Here is a 25,723-nt window from a genome sequence, read left to right on the forward strand (position 1 = left end):
CATTCCTTAATAAATTCATGGATTATCACAAAACAATACACGACAGGTTTATTTATTATTATTTGTTTTGTTCGCGCGTGTCCCACCACGCCGGACCACGCACATTCCAAACCGGTGAATAGGTACGCACAGCTAACACGTCGACTGTATCAATGCGCCTAACCCGGGCTTCACTTTCCGCAAGGGGTAAAATAAATAAATAAAATTAATTAACAAATTGTGCCGGTATTTACAGTTCTTCCATATTTAGGAATAGATACATACTCGTTAGTGAGCAGAATATTCAATAACAATAGGCGATTTGGATTTGATTTGTTGTGGGAGGGGAGGAAGTAGTGACGGATCTATTTTCTTGTCTTGTGCGGAGTGATACGTTCTAGGAGAGGTGATTATAAGAACCACCCTCTCTCCCTGTCGCGCTCACACTCTCTCCGCCGCCATTTTAAGGCTGTTTGGTTCGTGCGGAAGCATCAATCTGGTTGCTGTTTTCTTCTTCTTTTTTTAACGGGGAGGAGTGAGTTTTTCGAATTCCGAAGGTGTTTTGGCAAATCTTTACCAAACTGTTTAAAAATATTTAAAGTGTTGGTGTGCTTCTGACTGAATAAGAAGAGTGGGAAAGGCTGTTTGTTGCAGGTAGGTTGAAAAAGATCGACTGGAGTCGGGAGTTTTTTTTTTTTTATTATTAACTCTTTCCTCCAGAGGAAAACAAAGCCGCCCGATGGTTTGGTTAGCGGTCTCCGTTAGAGAGGAATTTAAAGAATTCACTACCCTTTTTTTTTTTCGCCTGTTGGACTTCTTATCAAACGTGTTATTTCGTGTTTTAATTACGAGTGGGAAAGTTGTGTATCGAGTGAAGCGATTACTTTTTACTGGCTAGTGGCAATTCTCCGCAGCGGTGTATTCGTCTAATTAAAAATCTTTTTTTTTTAATTTGATACGTTTATAAACCTTTGTAAAGAAAGTTTTCCCAGTTATGTTTCGGTTGGATTTCTTCTTTAATATTGGTTATTGTTAAAAGTATCCCAATTTTGGCTTTTCGCGATACTCTGCGTTTCGACCACTTCAGACCCACAAGGCGATTCCTAATATTTTTTTCCCTCTCGTTGATTATCAAAGTGTGTAAAATCCTATTATGTTGCTGGCTGTTAACTTAAAATAACAAATCTGGTAGTTGCAGTCCGGGCTGATCTTTAACCCCGTCTTAACTTTGTCCCATTGGCTCTTTAAAAGTAAGTGCTCTCGGGGAGGTACACCGATAATAATTTCACATAGTCGATTCTTCCGATTAGGTTTAATTTGCGATGAAAAAATATGCTCGTTTCTGAAAGTGTAGTTCGTTTTGGCCAAAGACTGGGGTCGTCCGCTTATTCGCCCGTTTAGTTCATGGGCATTTTCCCCCCTCTAAGACAAAGGCCTTGGATTCCAGGAGTGAACTATGAGCCGTTGTGATTTAAAAGGAAGTCATTTAGGAGACGTCGAAATAAGTCTGGAAATGGTAGATTCATTGCCTACTGAAAACATTGGGAACAGGGGCGGGACAGGGAAACGGGAGGCGGAGAATAAGATGCTTTGATCTTCGCTGGAGCTGGAGACTAAACATTGCAAGGCCAGACCCCGAAAATGCCTTCAGCAGTGTTTCTCCTGGTCGCCAACAGTTCTGCCATTTGTACAGCGCATGTACGTATAATACAGCACAGTCTTCATTTTTATGTCGCCCCCCACAAACACACACAACACAACCCGGACCTGTGTGAAGCAAAGACGAGTTGAATTCGACTTATTTTTTACATCGTTTTCCAAATGGTGTTGAAATATTAGTTGTCGGTTAACAGCATTCAGAACTCTTAACGGTTATGGAGCGTTGAATGTGAGACTCGTAGGGAGAAGCCAGGAATCGGATCCTTCGTGTCAGATTAGAAGTCGGTTACACAAAATACAAGAATTTAAGCGAGGAGTGGTGTGCAGAGCCTAATTTGAGAAGCAAAGAATTTTCAGCAGAATTGTCATTTTGCTTGACTTCACACTACATTAATAATGGCTAACACAGTACAACACCCTAGTTCTCAACTCACAAATTTTTAGAAATCTCACTTTAGGGTAATGTGTGCCAAATATTACAGTAAGTAATTTCGTTGTTACACAATGACAAAGTGCTTGAACTGCTAGTAGTACCCATGTGGCCGAAATTCTCAGTTAATGGGCATTGAAATGTTATTTGACAGAATTATTTAGTCTGAAATGTGTTTGCATTAGGTCATGTCCCCCCAAGCCCCCCCCCCCCCCCCCCCCCATCCTTTAAGGATTAATGACACTTACGTTTGCTGTTACCAAATGAGGTGTAGGAATTTTAGTTGGTGTGCTTGTTGGTGTTTTTATGGATTTGGTTTACTGAAGCTCCATTCATTAATTATTGCACAGACCTCTGTGTTCTTAAAAAGCTATACTTGTATTTACCTGATATCTTGCAACAGTGCTCAATGCCTACACTCGGGGAAGAGCGCTGTACCAAAAAGTCTTAAGTGAATTCACATCCTAGTAAACTCATTTTATGTACTTGTTTGGCAATTCATTTTAAATGTGGATCGTTGCTCTTTTTTATGTAAAACATTTGGCGATGTGACATGCCCTCATGGTCTCAGTATTAGTAGCAAATATATGACCCCACAACAACAGGTTTAAAGCCCAAAACCCTAACTGCCATTCAACACTGCCTTAAGGGTTTTTTTTTTTTTTTTTTTTTTTTTTTTATAAAGAAGCTTTTTCCTTAGTCACAGTAATGATCATCTGAAATTGGACGGTAGCTTTGCTTATTCCTATGCTCCAAATAGATCACAGGGCCATCAATTTTGTATGCCAATACTAACTGGTATTTTCTTGTTCCAAGGAAGTATCGGCGGTAGTTATTTAAAACTTGGAAGGTAGGGGTGTGCATATGCAACAGTCAAACTTTACTGTGTATCATTAGAAGTCGATTTAGCAAGTGTACTGTATAATCTTGTGTGGTTTTTAAAAAGTCCAGAGTACAGCATTATATACATGTAATTCAGACTCTTGATTAAACTTTTTTTTTTTGGTTACTGGATTTGACATTTGAGCAAAGCTTATTCATAAGTGGTTTTATTTCACATTGTATGCCACAGGAAATGAGTGCAACATGTTTTTTTTTATAAAGGAAGATGTAGTGATCACGTGTTGATAAAATGTTTAATTGATCCTCATACAAAGTAGAAAGCACAAAAGTAATATTGACCAAGAGTTGAGAGGAATGATTTTTTGGAATTTTTTCTGTGGTCTTAACCCTCCAGGAAGGTGGGGGAGGTTTGATATGTGGAAGCAATACAATACAACTAGTATTCTGGCTTGCTGTGTTTTTTGCTTAGATCACCAGTATATAAGAATTTAGCTTTTCTACTTGTTGGAATTTTTTTTTTTTTTTTTAGGTTTTCTTGGTGTATGGTTTTCTCTCCATCGTGCAATTCTTGTTTTTGGTCCTGCTTTTTAGGAGCCAGTGTTCCTCAGTTTTAATATACCAACGGATACTCAACGTTTCATTGTGAATTAGTCTTAAGATAGCTAAAACTGCAAGTATTAATCTTTCCCATCATTACACACTGCTAATGTGAAATAGTGAGTACACCTCAGGAAATTTGCAAGTTTGTAGTGTTCAGTGTGTGGTGCCTATTGTGTAAATGGTTGTAGTTATGTAGTTTAACAAATGTGAGTTTATGTAAGTTTTCTCCAAGAAATGTTTCTCAGAGCTGGTTATATGCATGAGCCAGTGCCTGGCCATTTTCAGCCCTGTTTTTGAGATGTCAGGGTAGGCTACAACATAACTGCAAACCCATCCCACCTATGCCACAACATGTAACCCTGCGCTAGATTAAAGGCGCTTAATGTTCTGTTCCATTATCAAGAGGAGTGCTTCCATTTAATTTAAGTAGACCATTGTACTTAATGTAGGAAAGCAATTCATCTTCACCTTTACATTTTTCTGAAGTTGCATAGTCCAATTCAAGGTTGCATTAATAAGTATTTTGTAGAAGTGCTGTTAGTAAAAGAAAGCAAACGTGTCATGGATTTCCATTCCATTTAAATGACTTTGAAAAGCAGTGTAGATAAGCCTTCAAAGTTTCCACCTCTTATCATATGTTGCTTTTCCTTATTTTTTGGAAATGTGTAGGCGCTTGCATCCGTCACAAATTACTGTTTCTTTAGCTGAAAGTTCAGCTTGCCAGGTAACTCCATAGAAGCTTAGTCCTGTATCATAAAATTACTGTCAAGCATAAATTCTAAAGTTTGGATTGACAATGAGGAAACCGCTTCATGTTCACAGGCAGTTACATTTTTTAATATGAAAAGTGTAATTAATGCAGCATTAACTAGTGTTACATAACCGTCCAATGCTGCTCACTGAGCTTCATGTTCTTTTGACGTGTACGTCTGTTCCATCTTTGAGTACTCTTGTTTTGTTCCATATACCAAATGAGATGCAGGTTTTGTATTTTTATTCAGCAAGCAAAGCCTGACACACTTTATAGTATTTCCTGATGCAACTAATGGCATATTTCATAAATTGGAGGTTTAAATGTAGGTTTTATAAAACCTCATAATGGGTCACTTTGTGTCAACAAAGTTTATCATCCACCTTTCTAAATCACTAAAGAGAAAATGAAGCAATAGTACTAACAAACCCAACACTGTCAATATCATACGTAAAATAACGATTATTCAGGATACTTGTTTGGAAATTTTTTTTTTTTTTTTCTTAAGGTGGTCAAGTTAATTTGGTTTTTAAATTAGTTTGCTGTATGTTTACATTACTGTGTAGATTATACTGACCGCTTTAACAATATTTAACGAAAAGTAGCACAATAGACCAGTGAATTTCAAACTGATGCCTTTTTTTTTATATTATCCCTCAGTTAAGGCTTTGCAAAATTTAAACCTTATTTCAGAATTCTTGTAAAAACTGTCCTTGTATTCAAGGTATATGTTGTATGCAGTGACTTCTGTCTGTGAGCTCCTACATTGTTTGGTAACAACTTGCATTTAAAATCAATTAATCTGCGTTCTGGTCATTCCTGTAATGTGTGTGCCAGTATGTGTGTTCACTGCATTTGTCAAATGTTGTTTTGTAAATGAATGCTTATTTGAAGTACAAAATGAAATGGGCATCACAAATTTGGTTTCTGAAAATTCATTTTTGCCACGAGTTTTTGTTCTAGCGCTGATGCATTAGGATTTCTATTAGTGTGGTCTGTCTTATGCTTTACAGCAGCATTGAGCGGAGAAGTGTGAACCAAGCAGTGCAACAATTGCCTTTTTAACATTGGATTGAGTTGCATATACTTTATGGTGTTTATTAGACTGACCCATCTTGCCGTGTTTTGGCACCCCCCAGTCAGTTGGAGGAATTCAAAACAGTTGCAACTTATTGCTAGTAGTGTACCAACCCTGTATTTCTGAGCTACCAATACATGCATTTGGCAATAATTGGAACTGTTTCTCTTAAAACAGGAATTTTATAGTTGAGTAAAAGGGTTGATTTCTTTAATTCAAAATTTTTTTCCGGTCATTGCCTTAGCTTGTAATTGTGCTGGTATAGCCTCTTAGCCTTTTTCATCCTGTTTTTTTTGTAACACAAGGGTTTTAGGTCAAGTTAAAATTGTGCACTGCTGTACCTCAGGTATTTGAAGGTATGAGTAAATAGTTTTGCTATGTATATAAACCATTCTCCTAGTGCTTTTAAAGAAGGATGTAGTTAAGGCTATTGCTTTAACGTGAAACATGTTAACATGTCAAATGTATCCTCGCATGGTAAACACTTGTGCATTGTTGGGAAAGTTTACTATGCATCTAATTTTGAATCTTTAGTCCTTTGGAAAATTGTTTAGTCCTTGAGTATTGTTTTGACTAATTTGATATTCATATTTCTCATCAGTGTTTCAATTTTGACATTTCAGTTTTCAATACGACACAGTGCTAGTTGTTTCAGAACGGAGCCTTACTGTTGGGTACCTTTTGGGTGTTAATCCTGTTTTCAGGTAGTTGATGCACAGTGACCGCTTTGATATTTTAATCACTGTGCCTGTTTCATTGAGGGATTAATCTGAAGGCATTGTGTTGTGATGCTTCTATGTGAAGCCCTTTATAAAAAATCTGTGTCCTCTGCATATCCATTTCAATTCGTAAGTCTGCCAAACCCTTTTAACCAAGACATTTTGTATTCAGTTTTTTACTTTGAGTAGGAAAGTGTTCTTGCTTAGCTTTCCTTGTCTATCAAGGTGTTTGCTCTTTACTGGCTTGTTGCATTAAACTAAAATTATGCAGAATTGTACATTTTGTATAGGTTTTTGCACTACTATAACTTTAAAAAGTGCCACAAGGTTTGTTTTGGCAGTAAATTGTTCACCCAGAGACTAATGCTGCATCCAATTTACCTTGGATATCTGAGCTGGGATTGACGTCACACCCAAGGTAAAAGCATTCCAGGAAAACCTTTGTTGAACAGTAATGTGTATCGGATTTAATGACACAACTAGGCAGAAGTGCTAACTGTATAATAACTTTTGAAGTTTGTAGTGTATGTTGGAATTTTAGATTATGATCTGAAGTCGGACAAACTCGGACTTGACACACCACCCCCGAGTTTGAGTTGGAAATCCCCCCCCCCCCCCCCCCCTTAATTGTAAAATTCTGGCTTTCCACTTCATATGGAACAAAGCATTTGACTTAAGAAGTTGTCTTCATCCCTTTAGAAAAACATTAATGAACAACCCATGAAAGCCTCGTTTCATAGTTGCTCTTGAGTAATCCTTGAATCTTTTGCCTGTCTGTTAAATGGTCATCAGTAGTTTTCAGCCTAACCTAAGATACCAGTAAAACCAACTAGTTTTATTTTTCGCCATCTTTGTAAAAGTCTCTAAGAAGCTTAGGTACATTAAATGTTCTCTTGATTGTTGATCCACACTTAAATAGCTTAGCATCTCTATCATTGGCATGACGTATCCCATAGGTTGCCCATTCGATTGGGGATCAGGTAGAAGTTGTATGGAGCCTGGTCTGGTGACTAGGATGTGTGACATCTCTTAACTCCAGTTCCAGTTGTAGATACGAGTGTGTTTAGTGCTGAGCAAAATTGCAGTGGTTAACCGGGTTCCTTGTTCCCTTCTGTTGGTTTCGCTGATTTGAATACCACAAATACCCAAACCAATTGGTGGGATTGATCACTCATGTAGGCCTTTTTTTTTTTTTTTTTTTTTTTTTTTTTTTTTTTTTTTTGAAGCATGTAATGTGGACTGTACCACCACAGTTAAATTGTGCACATGATCTTGTCATCCAGGCTTGAACACTGAATTTCGTTAGTTCGTTGGGAGTTGTGCATGGCATGGTTTTCTTTTGTTTGGATTGAGTCATAGTAAATGAAGAAACAGATATAAAATCACTCTTAATAGTATTTCATCTCTGCTCAAATCCATATATACTCACTTGCGGTACCACAGAGGCTAATCTGGAATCGCCAGTAATTTAATTTCAGTGTTATTTTGGAAGATATCCTGAACATAATTTATAAAAAAATTTTTTTTTTTTAATAGTTTTTGTTGCGTATGCATTAGGGGTCAGCAGAGAGCTTCTAAGCCATTAAAAGCTTTACCTTAATGCTGAGCCACAGCTGTCGGCATACCCAATGGCTAAGCCAAGGTCTTGTACATAGGTGCTTTCTCTACACTTGTATTTTAATGTTTAAATATTAGCAGTTTGGTGTAGTGGTTAAGGTTTTGGAATTCAAACCCAGAGGGTGATGGTTCTAATCCCACTACTGACATTGTATGTCCCTGAGCAAATCACTTGTTCTGCCTGCGCTCCAATTGGATAACCAAAAAGAAATGTAACCAGTTGTATCATAAGTATTGTAAGTCGCCTTGGATGAAGGCATTCGCCAAATAAGTATATATGAAATGTCGATTCTGGAAGAGGGCATCATGCCTCAGAAACCTAAAGCTTTTGCTTATTTGGTTTTTGTAGTGTCTTGATTTAGGTGGGGATGTTTAGGCTTAAGGACTACATTAGTGTCAATCTTATGGCTCAGATGTTTACATGGTTGAAACTTTAGTGTTGAGGATTTTCACTAGTTCTTAATTCTCTTGGAAGCTTATTGCTATGAGTAGTTGCTAAACCATTGTTTATGTAAAGGTCTGCTTTATAAAAGTCTTTACATTTTGTGCTGTTAGTACTCTGCAAATGCCCTCCAGGGTACAGTATTAGCTGTTTACTAATGCTTACTAAAGTAACAGTTAAAGCACAGTTTAATTTTACAAACTGAGCAGTAGTGACTTTTAGAAATTGAAATACAGATTAACTTATTTTAAATTTGACTAGTCAGAGTTCCTTGGAAGCATCTTGTATCTTTGTAGTTCCTTACGAGGTTATACTTTTGCTATGGCTTAAGCATGTGGGCTCATCCAGAGTTGTCAGTATCACAGGACTGACCTTAACTGCAGTAAGTAATATACTATTGAAAGCTACCTCCAGCTGTGATTTCAGGTGGCCCCTGAAATGATAAACTTGCACATTCCTGTGATCTGATTCTTTAAACGGCTTGCACAAACTTTCATCTTCCTAAAACTGAAAGTCTGTCTTCGTGTGCGTCCTTGTGTATAATTTGAAGTCTTAACATTAAGTTGCATCTGAACAGATTAGTCTATCAGGATGGCATTTTCAAACCAAGATTAATTATTGCTCACATGAGCACCGTTTCAGTTGCTCTGCAGATGTTTTGCATTCAGAAGCAAAATAGATACTTTCACATAAAAAGTGAAGTATACTAAACAAATGTAGTTTAGTAGGAGTGTTTCGGGAATGTTGTGACAAGTCAGCTGTAATAATGTAATAGTAACACATGCTAAGTGTCACTTAGTCAAATTGCTGCAGTCTACCATATAGATACTTAGAAATAAAACTAAATGACTGTCGTGTATGGAAATAACCTGAGGTTTTTACAGTGATGTGGCAAAATATGCTGCTAATCAATGTGGTGGTTGGTAGGGCTTTTGGCAGCCACACTTTGTTTTGCAAAGAATTCACAAGCTTAAAGACCAGCTAGTCATGTGGTACATTGTAGTTTAAATTCTAATGTAGGTGAAGATTGTCCTGCATAACGTATATAATCAGATGAGCTCCTTAACAGCAACTGTGATGGCTGTGATAAAATATTAAACTATCAGTGTGGAAAGAAGTATGCGATTTGTATTGGTGACAATTGCCTCCCCTGTAGTAAACTTATGTATTACTGCATTGCTGAAGATTTCCGGTCTCTCTACAATGTATTGTTGTGAACCACTCGACAGCTCACTGATAGTTTTTGGTTCATGCAAGGACAGCTCATATCAATTTAGTAGTTTAAACACATTGAGGGTAAAAATATATACCATCAGAGTTCAAGAACTGCTGTTACAGTAAGCTTGAAGAAACTAATTGTAACCATCCTCCTTGGGGTATTAAGAGGATTGTGCAGACACACTGAAGGAATATTCTACTTTTTGAAGTATACTTATTTTATAATTAAGCCCTATACACTGCAGTTGTTGACTGCCAGAAGATGCAGTTATAAATTACTGTGTGCAGTGTCTCTTAAAGGAGCTGTCTGCAGTGAATGGTGGCAGTGCCATGCCCGGGGAGGAAAAAATGTTAAATTCCAAATGTTAAGACTGCTCTTGTACAATAACCATATTTTGATTTGACTTCCAGTAGTGACATGTCCTCATTTGGGAAACTGTTCTTTTTATGTCTACAACCCAGTAGTTTGGCGGCTTCTTTGATTTAATTATTTGATACTTGTGTGCAGATTGTAAAGGCATGATCCATGGCTTTTGTTGAGCTTTAATTGTGCAGTTTGAGTCTGGTCCATCCTGTTTTTAAAAATTGCTACTTTTGGATGTTTTTATCTGTATAGAGATCATTGAATTAAAATTTTCAATGGTGTACTTTTTCCCCTTTTTAGACTATATAGCACTGCACACCAGATTGTAGTGTTTTGACATTCCATTGCCACCCATGTTTGTCATTTAAGCCTGTCTTAACATCCGTGATGTTTGACCTTTTAAAACACTGAATTTCCTGTGAAATGTTATACAGAATGAAGCAAATTCACTTTTTAAAGTAAATAAGTTGGTACCTTTTATTGATCAGAATTTAAAAAAAAAAAAAAAAATTCAGTTAATTGTACTCATTACAGTTGGTATTTTCTTGAAGGCTATATCAAACATTGCAGTGGTATTTTTTAGGTTAGGAAGTTAAACTTGCTAATCATGGTGCTGTAGAGTTGTGCTGTTTACAATAGATACTTTATAAATCAAGGGGGAATTCACATTCATATACAGCATATGCAAGTTAAAACAAATTGCTGTACTTTGTACTTGTCACAGAACTAAAATAGGATTATAAAGACATCACGTGTCAGTTTTGGTGCATGTAATTGGCAGAGTCTGTTGAAAATGTTTAATCCAATGTAAATGCCATGAGTGGCTTATGAAACTGGTTTTAGATGGTTTCCTACACCTACAAGTATTCCTTTCAGTGGGCATTGAACTCCCAATACAGGGTATCCCAAAAATATATACACGCTGAATGGTTATAAATACAATGTTAAGACACCACTGCAGCTAGTGTCGTCTATTTGAACTTGCTGCAGGAATTTGTCATGTATCAAGTTAACAGTAACTTCCATTAGTTATTAGAGTATTTAGAGTATTAGAGTATTTCACAGCAGAGGTCATTTGTTGACTTTGAAAGACTGGAACATCTCTGCAGAATTTTTTTTTTTTTTTTGCAAGACTAGGTTTCTTTTACTGTAGTAGTGCATGCATGCCTTTTACCACTGGATGCTGTGGCTAAGGATGTCATATTTGGACACTAATGAGGTGAAATGTAATGGTACCAGGTTTTTACAGTAGATAGATACTTAATCCCAAGGGGAAATTCACGATCAGTATCAGTAGTAATGGGAAAGTTGATAGGATGCAAGTAGATGACTTTGGTAGGTGAAATTTTAAAAATGGTGTACAGTAGTGATGCTACAAGTACTGCATTCACATGTCCAAAAAAAAAAAACTGTCTGGAAATGCTTTGTTTGTGCAGGAGAATTGTCATGCAAGTTCAAGAATCATACTTTATAGCAAAACACCAACAGGCTCACTTTTACCCCATAAATCTAGTTTAGAAACTGATTTGTGTGCTATTTAAGTGAAATAACATTTCCAGTCAGATTAGGTATGTTAATTTAACTTGTACATTTGTAAGGGGATAAGAAAATGACAAGATTAATCACTTTAATAATGTCTACAGAATATGAACAGACTTCACACACACACACACACACTCCCATTGTATTGCAGTTTTACAGATGTCCAAGCATCCTTTCATTTTTCTAGTTGGTGTATACGGTTTAGGGTTGCAGTATTTACTTAAAGCATTGGTAAATTGGCTGATCACAAAAGCTGATTGTTTAAGCCCATGCTTTTCTAAGCTTTACAGTAATTTAGTTTTCAGTGCTCCTTTATGCAAGGTATTATAGTAGTTAAACCAGCTTTTTTGTTTTGCAGCAAACTTCCTGCAGTGTAAACAAAGAGCTGCAAGTAGAGGCTTGTTTAAGCAGTACAGACTCTTCTCTATAGCATAGTGAGGTGATTGGAATATTAACCTTAAAGTCGAGTAGTTTGAGAAAAAGGAATCTGAGGAGTCATGCTATGCAGTTAGACAAATGGCAAGAAAAGCTATTTTAATGAATTCAGACCTTTTTATTTTGTCCTTTCAAAATGGACATTTGTTTCAGTTGGGACAGCGAGCTTGAGTGCAAGTGCAGCAGCTGATTACCCTTTTCTTTATCCAATAATAAAAAAAAAAAAAGAATTTGAAATTGCTTGGTAATTAGGCATAACCGCAAAATGTATCTTGTTTTTAGTCTCATCTTGATAAGTAACTTCTGAACATTTGATACATTTGTGGCTTTTTATAGATTTTGGATTTGATTAATTTTGGATATTACTGTAAAACTTAAAACATCCTGTGTGTGTGTATATATATGTATGTGTGTATGTGTGTATGTGTGTATGTGTGTATGTGTATATATATATATATATATATATATATATATATATATATATATATATATATATATATATATATATATATATATAATGTATGTCTTTTAGGGCAGATGTTAACATTTGTCTACATTCAGGGGCAAAGGGCAAAAAGCTATGAACGTTGTTTTTAAAAAGTTTAAGTAGCCCCTGTTTGCTTTGAGGACTTTAAGACTTCTTGACATTGAATCCATCTGCTTGAGTAGTGCAAGCTGTCTAGAATGGTATCCATTTTTGGAAAGAGTGACATGAATGCAAAGCAAAATACTCTGTGGTGTTTTTGCTCATTATTGTGGAATCTGACTCTTGACTATCAAACTCCGGTTTTGATGCAGGCGATCTGGAGATCAAAAATGAAAGCTTGGTACCTGCATTAGGTGATCAGTTTCCTCACCTGATCATGCATCTGATGCACCTATGCAACATTCCACTGGGAGGTGTACACAGACCAAGATTTGTGGGGTGTGTGATATGCAGCCATTTTGCTGTGAATCGGCAGTGATCTAGTATTAAGCTGGAGGAAACTTGAAATAAAAAATCTGCATAGATTTGGACTTTTTTTTTCATGATCTTTGTATACATTTCTTTGAAAATACTTAATTGAATGGTTCTCAAGTTTAGGTGCTGACATGGATGTTTTTCAGGTGAAGTAAAAAATGTTAGTCTGCACAAAGTTGTCGTCATCAAGCATATTTGGTTGAGCTTGGGCTAAATGCCACGTTGATGGCACTTCCTGCTCAAGTGGCTGATAGCACTTTTGGGTTATAGAATAGTTTATAATGGTTCATATACCTGTCTAATGGATGGACCGACCTAGTTTTCTTTTAATGATTTATGAAGACATGCTTATGATGCCCAGAGTGGGAGCTACTAGCTTGCTTTAAAATTCTTAAACTTGACTAGAGATCAAAAGGCTGTTGGGTCAATTACCATCCAAACTTGCAATTCAGTGGAGTCTTTGGCAATATAATTGGTCATGAAAGTCCCCCAAAAGTATGACCAAGCCCATACCAGAAATTTTATCCTGGTTTATAGTTTATTGGGAGGTACCTTTTTCACATTAAGAAAATACTATCAAGTTGTTTTTAAACCAAGTCTCTTCACTACACAATCTCTACAGATGCATCAAGTGTCTGTGCAGTATATTCAGCTGAATATTTGATTTTCATTAAAACTCACTGATGTACAATGTCTTTAACACAATTTGCTATTCTATGAACAGTATAGATTAATTCATGAAGAATGCTGTTCAGTAAAACTGTAGCTGTTGAGAATTATGAATGTATATACAATTGACTATACTTTCATGCCTATCTAGTGCAGATTATGCACTTTGTAAATTTGTTTCTCTTGGTTTAGTCTTATTTTGGGTGACTCAACCCAACCCCAAAAGAAGAAATTCCTTCCTTAGCTTTGTTTGCACGAATATATGGGAAATGTGTGAACTGTTTCAAAATTTCCATTTGTAAAGTCTCGGTTTTGTTGGTAGGCAACATTATGATTTTGGAAGGATCATATCTGCAGAGAAAGCTGTAATATGGATAAACTTGCAGTAGTTCTGAAGCCCTCATTTGTTTGTGCCGAATATATCAAAGTACAACTAATACTATATAACTAATTAGTAGTTCTGGCTACTGTGCATTCAGTAATGTAAGGTTTCTGACTGCATATGAAATACTTGCTTCAGCACTTCGGTATTGTAGAAATTGATAATTGTCACTGCTTTTTAAATTTTTCTATATTGTCTTCTGAAATGTGAACATCTTTAGCTGACCTGCTTGTACAGTAGCTGTACTGTATCATTTTAATATTTCAATTAAAATTACATAGTAAGCTAAGTGCCAGTTGTAACACAAGTGGAAACGTGACTTAAACAATAAATTTGTAAGTGTGCAATTCCTGTAACACACAAGCCTGATTGCCCATGACATGAAGGCAGTCAATAAAATGTATATACTGGCTTTTTGAATTTTAAGCTGCATAGGAGCAAGAAACTATAAATGAATTTTAAGTTTACTTTCAGTTCATTGTGAAAAGTGGATTTTGTGTTTTACATGTTACTGAAATACTTTGCACCAGGGAATTATTTATGGTCTAATTTTGTAGTAGTCTGTATGCAATTTCTCCAACACCTGTTTTAACTCCTTTTTCTGGTTTTGATTTAATGTGAACAAAATTGCTCGTTAGAGCACAAGTTGCGTCCTTTAGAGTGAACCATCATAAGATTAGAAATGTTTGTTTAAATATCTATGTAGCCCAGTTTTTATTTTCTGCATTGTTACATTTTTTTGAGTAGACTGCACTTTCCTGGAATCCAGAAGCAAAATATCTTTGTAGTATGGTATACCAGCTTCTGGGAGAAATTGGATAGTTAAAGGTATGGTGGTAGATGCAGTCAAGTATTTCAATATGTTTTAGTCAGTCAAACTTGGAGCATTTTTTTTCTTCCCTATATGGATATGGAAGCTGTTCAGCGCTACTAGTATTAATAGTGTGCCATCTGTTAGAATGAAAGAGCAATGCGTTTACTGCGTCAGAATACATTTTATACACATTGTATTACAACTGTTAGTACTGAACTCTATAATGCTCTGTACCCTCTTAAGTAGTGTTTGGCAAAACCAAAATGAATCCAATATTACATTTTAAGAGCTTTATGTGAAACATGCAGTTTGCACTTTCATTCCCAAATCTGGATACTTCAAAATAGAACTCTTTTAAATTATTCTTGTGAATTTACAGACTTGATTGAGGGGAAGTTCACACTGACCTACAAAGATACACAAGCATTAGAACAGGTCAATGTCCTAATGTTTTCCTGCTGATTGAGTAATGTGGAACTTTTTTCATAGTAAATTAAACCTCTTAAATATAGCACCTTGCTAGAATTTGAGTGCATTTTTTTCTTTAATCGAGCGTGTTTTTAGTATGATCTTCATTTTATATTGGTTGACAGTAGAACAGGATGGTTTTTCCTCTTAATCGTTAAATTCAAACGACTGTTAGTGATGTTCAAAAATGTTTTTTCCCCTCCCAGTTTAATCAGGTCATGTGTACAGTCAAGACCTGTTAAATCAAAGACGGAGAAGGTCATTTCATTAATGAACACGTTTTTTGCAAAGAGGCTATAACTTCAGTTTTGGAGTTTTTTTGGATATGAAGAAATTAGATGTTGAACAAACAAATGTCATGTAAAGTTTGCAAAATGATATTTAAAAATTTCAGCAGTACAAACAACCAGTGGAGTGGTACAAATGCAAGAGCACTCCACAAAGAAAGCCTGACCCCAACCTGCAGCCTGTTTATTGTCCCTGCTTTATGCTCCACACAAGGTGTATTCTATTATATACCCTGTTAGACAGCAGGATTGTTAGCAAGGGAGTGTCCATTGTGTGGTGGCTGACAAAATATTCCATGCCACATTGGTTTAAATGACTAGATTAAGGTGGGGAGAGAAACAAGCAGGCTGTCTACCCTCCTTTCACCAGCTAATCACAATGCATATGAGGAGTTTCCTCACCACAGGAACTTTTCAGGAAATGGGGTGTGCCTGTAGGTTGTAGGCCACTTGGGGATCTCCACTACACAACGGGAACTGGAAACCTTGTATGCAAAAGGTGATATGTGAAGTAAACAGATTTTTTGGGAGGAGGGGGATGGGTTTGGGAAACCATTCAACCTCTTGCTGCTTAAATATTCAGCACACCATACTGCATCACTCCTCATATTGGCCTCCCTGAAGTGCCATATTGGGAATTCATGTGGCTTAAGGTGTCTCTCCTACCTTATTGATTAGAACTAAATGTGACTTCATGGGGAAGTTTGTACTTGTGGTGGCAGCTATAAAGATTAATGCTGTACATGGTGCAGTTCTCCATCTTGAACAATAAGTGCAAACTGCGAAGATTTGTACAGTGACACCAGTGCTTGTGGTCAACTTATCGCTCTAATCTTACCCACGATAGTTTGTGGTTTAAAGAAATGTACCTACTCTGGAATAGAAGTCAAAGCACCAGAAACTACAAGTGGCCTGAGATTGCGTGGTGGTAATGCCACAAAGTTCCTGTTTACACTTTCCCACCATAGGCAAATCAGGAACAGTCTCCTCTACTTGCAGATCACTACAGACATAGTTTGAGCTTGCAGAGCTGCTTCCCTCTGCTACTGCTGGTTGTATGAAGAAGCAAAAGAAAATTGACTGGTATGCATAAGCTATAAGGAACAGAGAAGCATGCTAAAAGGAAAACTGTAGAAGCGAAGTTAACACATTACAAAAATTTACACACACTGGCATTATCCAGATTCCTAGAATGTTAATAGCATGGGAGTAGGGTGTAGTAATCTGCAATGCTGCAGGGTATTGAATGTCTGCAATCTGCTTAATCAGTCTGCTGAGTGGCATTCTGTTAAGTTGATAGTCTTTGACTTTTTGCATTCGTTCATGTTGGGTCATATCAAACATCAATTCTAAAATCCCATTTTTAGGCTTTAAAAGACTTGTAATTAAGTTTGACATTGAACTGCTGAGGTGTCTGTAGGAAAGCATCAGGAAAAATCTGAAGTGGTGCCCTTGATGGCTCACCTATACCCCCACCATACTGTCAAAAGTTTGACCAAAAACAATGGTTGATTTGCACACTCAGTTGGTCAGAACTTGTTCACAAAATTAAAACTTGACTAGAGAGAAGATTGGAAGACACTTGAGGAAATTGCCGTAGGCTCTACACAGTAATGAGAGTACAGAAAATGTTTAAGAGGAGCACTGGGATTAGTGCATAGCAAATTAAGTGGAGTTTTTATTGGGGACTAAAATGGAATTTCTGCAGTTTGCATAAAATTTACGTCTGGGAATTTTTAATCCCTGTTGGGTGTTTTATATACATTTTATATTTCTAAGAATATATTTGTATTTTCATTTTGCAGAATATGAACACTATCCTGTTTAGAGATTTGTTGAAAATGTTGAACTGCGAGTAGTCCATAAATATTAAGTAGCGTTGCCATTTCACCCAGTCCTAGTTGATAGCCCTACTACTAAGGCTTATCTTACAAGTAGACTGAGGTCCAACTGGGTGTATTCAGTTACATTACACACTGTTATATGCACGAGTAGCCATTTGTGCTATTTAAGAACATATGGTATTGATTTGGTTATGGGTTTCTGATTAAATGTAACTGCCTCTGGTTGTATGACTTCAGCTTTACTCAGAATGGGGAATTAACTATAGTATTTGGTAAAATTGTGTAGTAATACTTAACAAGTTAAGTAACTGCTGTCAGGTTGTATGTGTACTTGCAGTAACAAATACTCAGAAGCTATACAGTTGTGGAAACTTAAGATTTCGTTGAAGAATGAGTAAATGTATAGCAGTAGTGCTGGAAATTGCATATAATAGCCGAAATATTTTTAAGTGGGCAAAGTCTGGCTGTTTGCATGTGTGAAGTGGTGCAACAAACTAAAGAATCAGTCTGGCTTGCATTTTAATCATACCTTGCTTTACTTTCCTTACTGGAGAATCTTTTTGTATAGGCAAACCAATAAAATGACCAACAGGTTTAGTAATCTGTGATCACAAAGTATTGACATTTTAGTGTTTAATGTTGCCTGTATTTTTAGCATTTTTAGTTATATGCTAACAATGCATATTTAAACCTTTAAAGCACATTTTGTACTTTAAGGTTTAATTTCCTCTCCAGTGCGACTGATTGTGTGCTCACAAGCTTTCAGAAGCGCATTCAACCTTGAATTGCTTTAAGATGCAGATTTTCATCTGCACTTTAGAAGTGGAGTATATATTATAGCATTACTCAATTTGTGGTTAATAAATGAAACCAACAATATGAACTTAATACCAATGTTTTTGAGATTCCAGCCAGTATGCACAATTATCTGTAAAATACAATCGACCTGAATAACTAGTAGGAATTTCTGCTTTGTAATGAATTAATGCCCTGGATTTATATTGTGGAAGATATACTTTTGTAAAAAATTAGGCAGTAAATCTGTACTGAATCAGTTATCATAAATGCAAATCCTTGTGGGTAGCACACTATGTGGAAATTGCAAATAAACTTGTACCGAAAGTCTAGACTAACTGAATGTCTGGAATGTTGTGTTCCATGAAGAGCAAAGGCATCCAAAAAGGATATGACTGTGTGTCTTTCTGAAAATGGTACTAGCTTGTTTTAGGCAGTAGCCTGTGTGAAACTCCAGCCATCTTCAAACTTTGTCCTGAGAAGTGTTGCTAGGAAACTGGAGCCTATTATGTTGGACCATATTAAAATTTACTGTTCTGTATAGCCAAATGGTTAAGCTGATGTGCTGCATACTTTTTCTGTGCATTCCATGTTGGTATTACCCAGGAGTTTTGGTACAAGGTGTTGAATACTGCTGATCAATGGTATTTCTTCAGTTGCTTTGTGTAAATTGTTGGCATGATAGAACCCACTTTCCTACAACTCTGATCTTATTATGTGAAAGGTTACAAGAGTTTAGGGGAAAGTAATTGATCTTAATCATGCATTTTTTTTTTTTTTTTTTTGGATTTGTCCAAGTTGGTGGTTTTTGTTTGATTCTGCCACTTATTAGCTTGGTAGAGCACATTTGCGTAATTAACATAGTTAAGAATAACATAAAAATATGCACACAGGTTTGGTTTTACTTGTGCAAATTGGATCAGTTTTTGTGCCATAGATGCTTTTTTTTTTTTTCTCCCCTCCCTTACAGAGTAGCACTGCAGGCTGCAGTTCCTGGACTAAAAGATGGCTACCCAGGGTAAGTAGTATTTTATTTAGGCATTTTGCCAAAAGCAATTGTTTTAAATTGTTTAAACTATTTTTGGAAAGTATTTTTGGAGTTTGTGCTGGACTGTAGGTAAGCAGGTCTCAAGTTTTTAAATGGAAGTTTTAAGTCTCTGCACAGATACAAAATACAATTACCTCACATGGCCTATTTGTACAGTTGCCTTTTTTTTCCTTCAAATTTATTTTCTAGCGGACTTGATGGAGCTGGACATGGCCATGGAACCAGACCGCAAAGCAGCAGTTAGTCATTGGCAGCAGCAGTCTTACTTGGACTCTGGAATTCACTCTGGAGCTACCACTACAGCACCTTCTTTAAGTGGGAAAGGAAACCCTGAAGAGGATGATGTGGATAATCAGGTGTTATATGAATGGGAGCAAGGCTTCTCTCAGTCTTTCACACAAGATCAAGTAGCTGGTATGTATAGAAAAGTTTATAGAATTGGTTTTTGAAAGCAAAATATAATGGTTTGTTAATGGCTGGTGTCTCAGCTCACAATACTAAGTTGTTTTTAATTCATTGCGCAGATATTGATGGACAGTATGCCATGACCAGAGCCCAAAGAGTAAGGGCTGCCATGTTCCCAGAAACCTTGGATGAAGGAATGCAGATCCCATCCACACAGTTTGATGGTGCTCACCCTACAAATGTACAACGCCTTGCTGAACCATCCCAGATGCTGAAACATGCTGTGGTCAATCTAATTAATTACCAAGATGATGCAGAGTTAGCAACCCGTGCCATCCCAGAACTGACCAAACTTTTGAATGATGAGGACCAGGTACGGTACATCTTCAGAAAAATTGGATTCTTTGAACCAAAAGAAATCAGACTAAAGTCTGTCTTGTTTTCTGCAGGTGGTTGTAAACAAAGCAGCAGTTATGGTTCATCAACTGTCTAAAAAAGAAGCATCTCGTCATGCCATCATGCGCTCACCACAGATGGTATCTGCTATTGTGCGCACCATGCAGAATACAAATGATGTAGAGACTGCTCGGTGTACAGCAGGCACTCTTCACAACCTGTCTCACCATAGAGAAGGGTTACTTGCAATTTTTAAATCTGGTGGTATCCCTGCCTTGGTAAAAATGCTAGGGTAAGTGATCATGTATCATTCCAAGTCAAAGAACCCCAATTTTTTTCTGGAGAATTCACTGCTAGAGATTTAAGTTTATTGAGCTTAAATGTACACTAGCAACTTGCAGATTTTTCATGCATTTTACTTGAGATGAAAAATCTTCTTTTGGACAAGTCTACCAAAATTTCCATTTTAGCAAGTTAAAATGGCATGTGAATCAAATCTAGATTTAATTTTTAATTTAATCAAAGAAACGTGCTCGGTATGTTTTTGGACCCTTATAGCATGGTTTATGCCCTTTTGTTTTTGTCCCCCAACTAAAAGCTTATATACATTTGGCACACTAAATCTATAAAGAGAAGTGTGGAAGGAGGGTTTTTCCTCATTTCCCTTTTTAAGCTACATGTTTTACTACATGTGGGGTGTGTGTGAAATATATTTTTCACTAAGCCGACAGAACAAGCAAGACAACCATGGGATACGATACGCTCAGCAACTCTAAGAGTTCACGAAGTCCATGGCAAGCAAGACGGAGCCACGCCTGCCAACAATTCACTAAGCAGCCAACCATGGCACACGCACGACAGCCACGCCCGCCAACAATTCAAGCGAAAGGATTTGCCAAGAATGTTTTCATTAATCAAGAACAAAAGTCGGAGGGTCAAAGACGGTCACATACCGTCGTAGTTCCGACCATAAACGATGCTGACTGACGATCTGGCGGTGTCATTCCCATGAACTGCTGAGTAACCAAAGTCTTTGGGTTCCAGGGGGAGTGTGGTTGCAAAGCTGAAACTTGAAGGAATTGATGGAAGGGCACCACCAGGTGTGGAGCCTTTCGCTTAATTTGACTCCACACGGGGAAACCTCGCCCAGCCCAGACATGGAGAGGATTGACAGATTGATAGCTTTCTCGATTCTGTGGGTGGTGGTGCATGGCCGTTCTTAGTTGGTGGAGCGATTTGTCTGGTTAATTCAGAAAACGAATGGGACTCCCGCCTGCTAAATAGTTACACGACTCAAGAGCGGTTGGTGTCCAACTTCTTAGAGGGACAAGTGGCTTTCAGCCACGTGAGATTGAGCATTAACAGGTCTGTGATGCCCTTGGATGTCCGGTACTGCACATACACAACACTGAATGGATCAACGTGTGCCTACACGGTGCCAAGAGGCATGGGTAAGCCGTTGAACCCAATTCGTGATGGAGACACCGGGGCTTGCAATTGTTCCCCACGAACAAGGAATTCCCAGTAAGTGCGGGTCATGCGCTCGCACTGATTACGTACCTGTCCTTTGTACACCAACGCTACTACCATGGTCGGGTGACTTGATGGATTCTATATAGAAAAGCAGCTGGAAACGCAAAGAACAATGAAGTCAACATGGCTTAGAGGTGCATGTGGACTGTACAGACGAAAGTGACTCGGGTGAGGAGTTGGGGGCGGGCACTCGAGCAGGCAGTGTGTACTGAATGATGACTGAGAGATGACGAAGAAATCGGCAGACTAGAATGGGGGAGGAATTGGTGTCCTTCCCCTCTCCCCCATTGCACCTGAGCGCCGTCCAGCCCCGTCCCTTGCTGTGGGAGGAGAAGGCGTGACGGCGGTCCTCCAGTTTTCAGTCACGGACAATTGTATGTTGGTTTGTAGCGTGCATTGTTGCAATGTTAGTTTTCTTGATGGTTTATTAAATTATGGATTTTTCAAATATTCACTTTTTTCCCCTGTGCTTAAACTGATGGACCAGTGCCTAAAAAGTGGAGACCTTTGTAAAAATAGCAGATGCTACTGCTGCATCTACCTTTTAAACCCTGTAAGCTTCGGTTTACCTTAACTCAGTAGTTGGCAATCAGTAGCTTGAATAAGGCTGTCAATCTGAATTGTTTCAATCTTGAAATAAAGGGTAGCCCAAGAAAACGAGTTGCATGTTTTCTTAATGAGTTTTTAGGATATCTGGGTTTTTGTCAAGTCAAACCTTGCAGCTGTAGCTGTTTTGAATCTTGAAATGTGTTCCACAGACTTGCAGTATTTGTGTATGGGTGGTATTTTAACACTTTAGTCAAAAACAGCCTTTTGGAACTTAAGAGGAGCTCATTCCTTGATTTCTAGACTGGTTATAATAAAACCCCTATGAAAATACCATGAAGCTTTCTCAGCCTTTGTCACGTGTGGTTACCATTAAGCCCCTACAACCCATAGTCACTTTTGCATCATGAACTCTGATTCAGTTTTGTAACTAAATATTTAATACAGAATGCTAATTTTTAAAAGTTTAATCAGTCATGGATCTTGTACAGACCCCAAACAGAGCTAAATGTGAGCCTCCTTAAACTTAAGTCTAATGTGGTTTTCAGATTTTTGGGGATTTTGAGTAATTACACTAGCAAAACATTGCTTTTAAGTGGCTTTGCCATTTTTTGATAAATGTAAAATTTCAGAGTACCTTATCAGAAAAATTATAAAAGCAAATGTCTAGACAAGAAAAATAAAGTGCATAAATTATAGAGAGCAGTATAAGACACAATATGGCTAAAATTAATATTTGAAAGTGCAGTCAGATTTCCTTTGGATTTTAATAGAAGGAATGTTAAATGAGATTTGTCTTAGTAGGCAGAGTTGAATTCCAGAGCAGAAGCCGTCAAACTAAATTGATCATTCACAAAATAGCAAAATTTCTATGAAATGTCGGGGCTGGTTTTAGAGGGTTTCTGTTGGTATGATACATGGGTGGTAAAATCCATGAACCCTTTTACCAATAATACTTGGTAAAACTGCCTGGGACGAACTGCTCATTTTTATTTTTATTTTTTTATTTTATTTTTTTTTGACTATGTGGAAAACCCATTTTGATAGTGTTGGCTAACCTTTCATAATACTGCGACAGTTTTTTGATTAAACTGGTAAACTGCCTGTTCAGTGTAGTGGTTTACTGTGCTAGAAGTTTGTGTGCAGAACTCAGAATGTGCATCTTGGTGGGAGAACTGTATGAACTAGTAAAATTTAGAGTATTACTTAACAAGCAGCCTGGAAACAGTTATAGCCAAGTGGAGGCTAGTAAGCTACTTTGTTTTGTGTACCATTTTATAAGTTTGAATTTTGTAAGTCTAAATTGGTAGCTTTTTTTTTTTTCCCCCCCCCACAGCTCTCCCATTGACTCTGTATTGTTCTATGCAATCACCACACTGCATAATTTGCTGTTGCATCAAGAAGGAGCTAAGATGGCTGTTCGACTGGCTGGTGGCCTTCAGAAAATGGTTGCTTTACTGAATAAGACTAATGTTAAGTTTCTTGCAATAACAACTGACTGTCTTCAGATTTTGGCATATGGCAACCAGGAAAGCAAAGTAAGACTTGATTTTTCCCACTTTTTTTTTCTTCTAGTTTACATATCCTTCTAGCATTTATAGTGTGAACTTCTTTTTCAGCTTATAATATTGGCCAGTGGAGGTCCTCAAGCTTTAGTTAACATCATGAGAACCTACACATATGAGAAGTTATTGTGGACCACTAGCAGAGTGCTAAAAGTGCTCTCTGTATGCTCCAGTAACAAGCCAGCAATTGTTGAAGCTGGTATGTGTTTTGATTTATGTTTAGTCACATGAGGAAAATCCAAGCTAAAAAGTCGTCATGCTAATGTGACTCTTTAAAACTAGGTGGTATGCAAGCCTTGGGACTTCATCTGACAGATCCTAGCCAGCGCCTTGTACAGAATTGTCTTTGGACTTTGAGAAATCTTTCAGATGCTGCCACTAAGCAGGTAACAGGAATTTTCTGTAAAATTTGGATTTTGTCATACTCTCTCCAAATTAAGTTACAAAAAGTAATTGCTTGCAATTTGCTTAAGTAAATTTTCATGTTGACAGGAGGGGATGGAAGGTCTTCTTGGAACACTTGTCCAGCTTCTAGGCTCGGATGATATTAATGTTGTAACATGTGCAGCTGGTATTTTGTCCAATCTTACATGCAACAACTACAAGAACAAAATGATGGTGTGCCAGGTTGGTGGTATTGAGGCCCTGGTTCGCACAGTCCTTCGTGCTGGAGACAGAGAAGACATCACAGAACCAGCAATTTGTGCTCTGCGTCACCTCACTAGTAGACACCAGGATGCTGAGATGGCCCAAAATGCAGTCCGTCTTCACTATGGCCTTCCTGTGGTGGTAAAATTGCTACATCCACCATCTCACTGGCCACTAATAAAGGTAATTTTTTTTTTTTTTTTTGTATTGAAAGTTCTCTTTAGTTGAGTCGTTGGCTAGTGTGTGTTGAAAATGTATTTGCTCATAACCTTAAAGTATATTTAACTGATCCAGTTAAACCCAAGTTTAAAATAAACCCACTTGAAGCCATATTCTGAACATATATATATATATATAAAAGCAGTTGACAACTAAACTCAAATGCAATGGTTTTTTGTGCTTTTTATCCAATTTTATTTTCTTAAGGCAACAGTGGGACTGATCCGCAATTTAGCTCTCTGTCCTGCAAATCATGCTCCACTGCGTGAGCAAGGTGCAATCCCCCGATTGGTGCAGCTGTTGGTGAGGGCACATCAAGACACTCAGCGCCGAACTTCCATGGGTGGAACACAGCAACAGTTTGTGGTATGTAGGCTTATTTATTTAAAGATTCTCTTGTTTAATTCTTGGTTACTAAAAAAAAAAAAAATAATAATTTCAGGAGGGAGTACGCATGGAGGAAATTGTTGAAGGTTGCACTGGAGCTCTCCATATTCTGGCAAGAGATGTTCATAACCGAATAGTCATCAGAGGACTTAATACCATTCCACTTTTTGTCCAGGTAAAAACCATTGAATTCTTTTGTATAGTTGTATAATATTTTGATCTAGAGACAAATTGTGTTGCAGTTCTCTTTGAATTGGAAAGTGAATAAAGGGTCTAACATTTTTCATACTCTGGGCATATATAGGGGTCACCATGCTAGGCAAGGATGTGGGTTTTTTATTTATATAAACTAATGGGGAAATCGATACACACTTGTGCAATTGTATTTTATTTGAGTCATTATAACAAGGCTGATGCCATTATCAGATGGCCAAGGGGTACAGTAGAAGAAACACCAGCTAGAGAGAGCTGCAGGGTTTCAAAGGCTGTAAGACCACCCACCCACTGGACATTCTCTGTAGCATAAATTATCAGCTTATTTATTAATTTTTTTTAAACTTGGAGCATCCATTAATTCCAGCGTCTCCAGTAGCTACATAGTATGTTCAGCAAATTTTGCAAATGAAAAAAAGCGGTTAAGGATTGAAAATCCAAGTAGTATGTGATAAATACACAATTAGGCTCAATTTTTAGTTTCGTTTTTATGAAACAACAAATTTTGTTTAAACGTTCTGCAGTTTTAGCCTGTTGTCTCTCAGTAAAGAGTTTCAAGTTTTTGGTGCATAAAGAAAAAGACCTCCCCTCTGCTGCTCATTATTCCAAAAGATAAGCATGAGAAGTGGAGTGTTGGAGTTAAGATAATGACTGGTGATATAAAGGGCTGCACTTTCATAATGTACAAAGGAGCAAGATTTATTAATTACCCAACCTCTTTGCACATTTTTGACTTGCATTGCATACATAGAAAATGCATCACAAGGCTTGCTGATATATAAAGTAACCCTTGGTTATGTTGCTAAATATGTGCTAGTATCTACACACCTTCCCTGCTTTCATAACTGTATAGGATATTGATCAGC

At 37.3% G+C, this 25,723-nt stretch overlaps 1 protein-coding gene across 1 annotated transcript in view; it reads left to right on the forward strand.

Annotated features, from left to right (window-relative positions):
• The first annotated feature begins 414 nt into the window (after nucleotides 1-414).
• ctnnb1 (catenin (cadherin-associated protein), beta 1) overlaps nucleotides 415-25,723 on the forward strand; it is a 30,376-nt gene continuing 5,067 nt past the window's right edge. The window contains exons 1-11 of the mRNA XM_028817915.2: nucleotides 415-633; nucleotides 18,868-18,915; nucleotides 19,135-19,359; nucleotides 19,470-19,723; nucleotides 19,800-20,038; nucleotides 23,162-23,363; nucleotides 23,445-23,589; nucleotides 23,673-23,776; nucleotides 23,883-24,221; nucleotides 24,465-24,623; nucleotides 24,700-24,819. Coding sequence (XP_028673748.1) covers nucleotides 18,903-18,915; nucleotides 19,135-19,359; nucleotides 19,470-19,723; nucleotides 19,800-20,038; nucleotides 23,162-23,363; nucleotides 23,445-23,589; nucleotides 23,673-23,776; nucleotides 23,883-24,221; nucleotides 24,465-24,623; nucleotides 24,700-24,819 — 1,800 coding nt within the window. The 5' untranslated portion in view covers nucleotides 415-633; nucleotides 18,868-18,902. The remainder of the gene's footprint in view (nucleotides 634-18,867; nucleotides 18,916-19,134; nucleotides 19,360-19,469; nucleotides 19,724-19,799; nucleotides 20,039-23,161; nucleotides 23,364-23,444; nucleotides 23,590-23,672; nucleotides 23,777-23,882; nucleotides 24,222-24,464; nucleotides 24,624-24,699; nucleotides 24,820-25,723) is intronic.

The sequence above is a fragment of the Erpetoichthys calabaricus genome, chromosome 13 (assembly GCF_900747795.2).
Source record: "Erpetoichthys calabaricus chromosome 13, fErpCal1.3, whole genome shotgun sequence".
In the NCBI taxonomy this organism is placed as follows: Eukaryota; Metazoa; Chordata; class Cladistia; order Polypteriformes; family Polypteridae; genus Erpetoichthys; species Erpetoichthys calabaricus.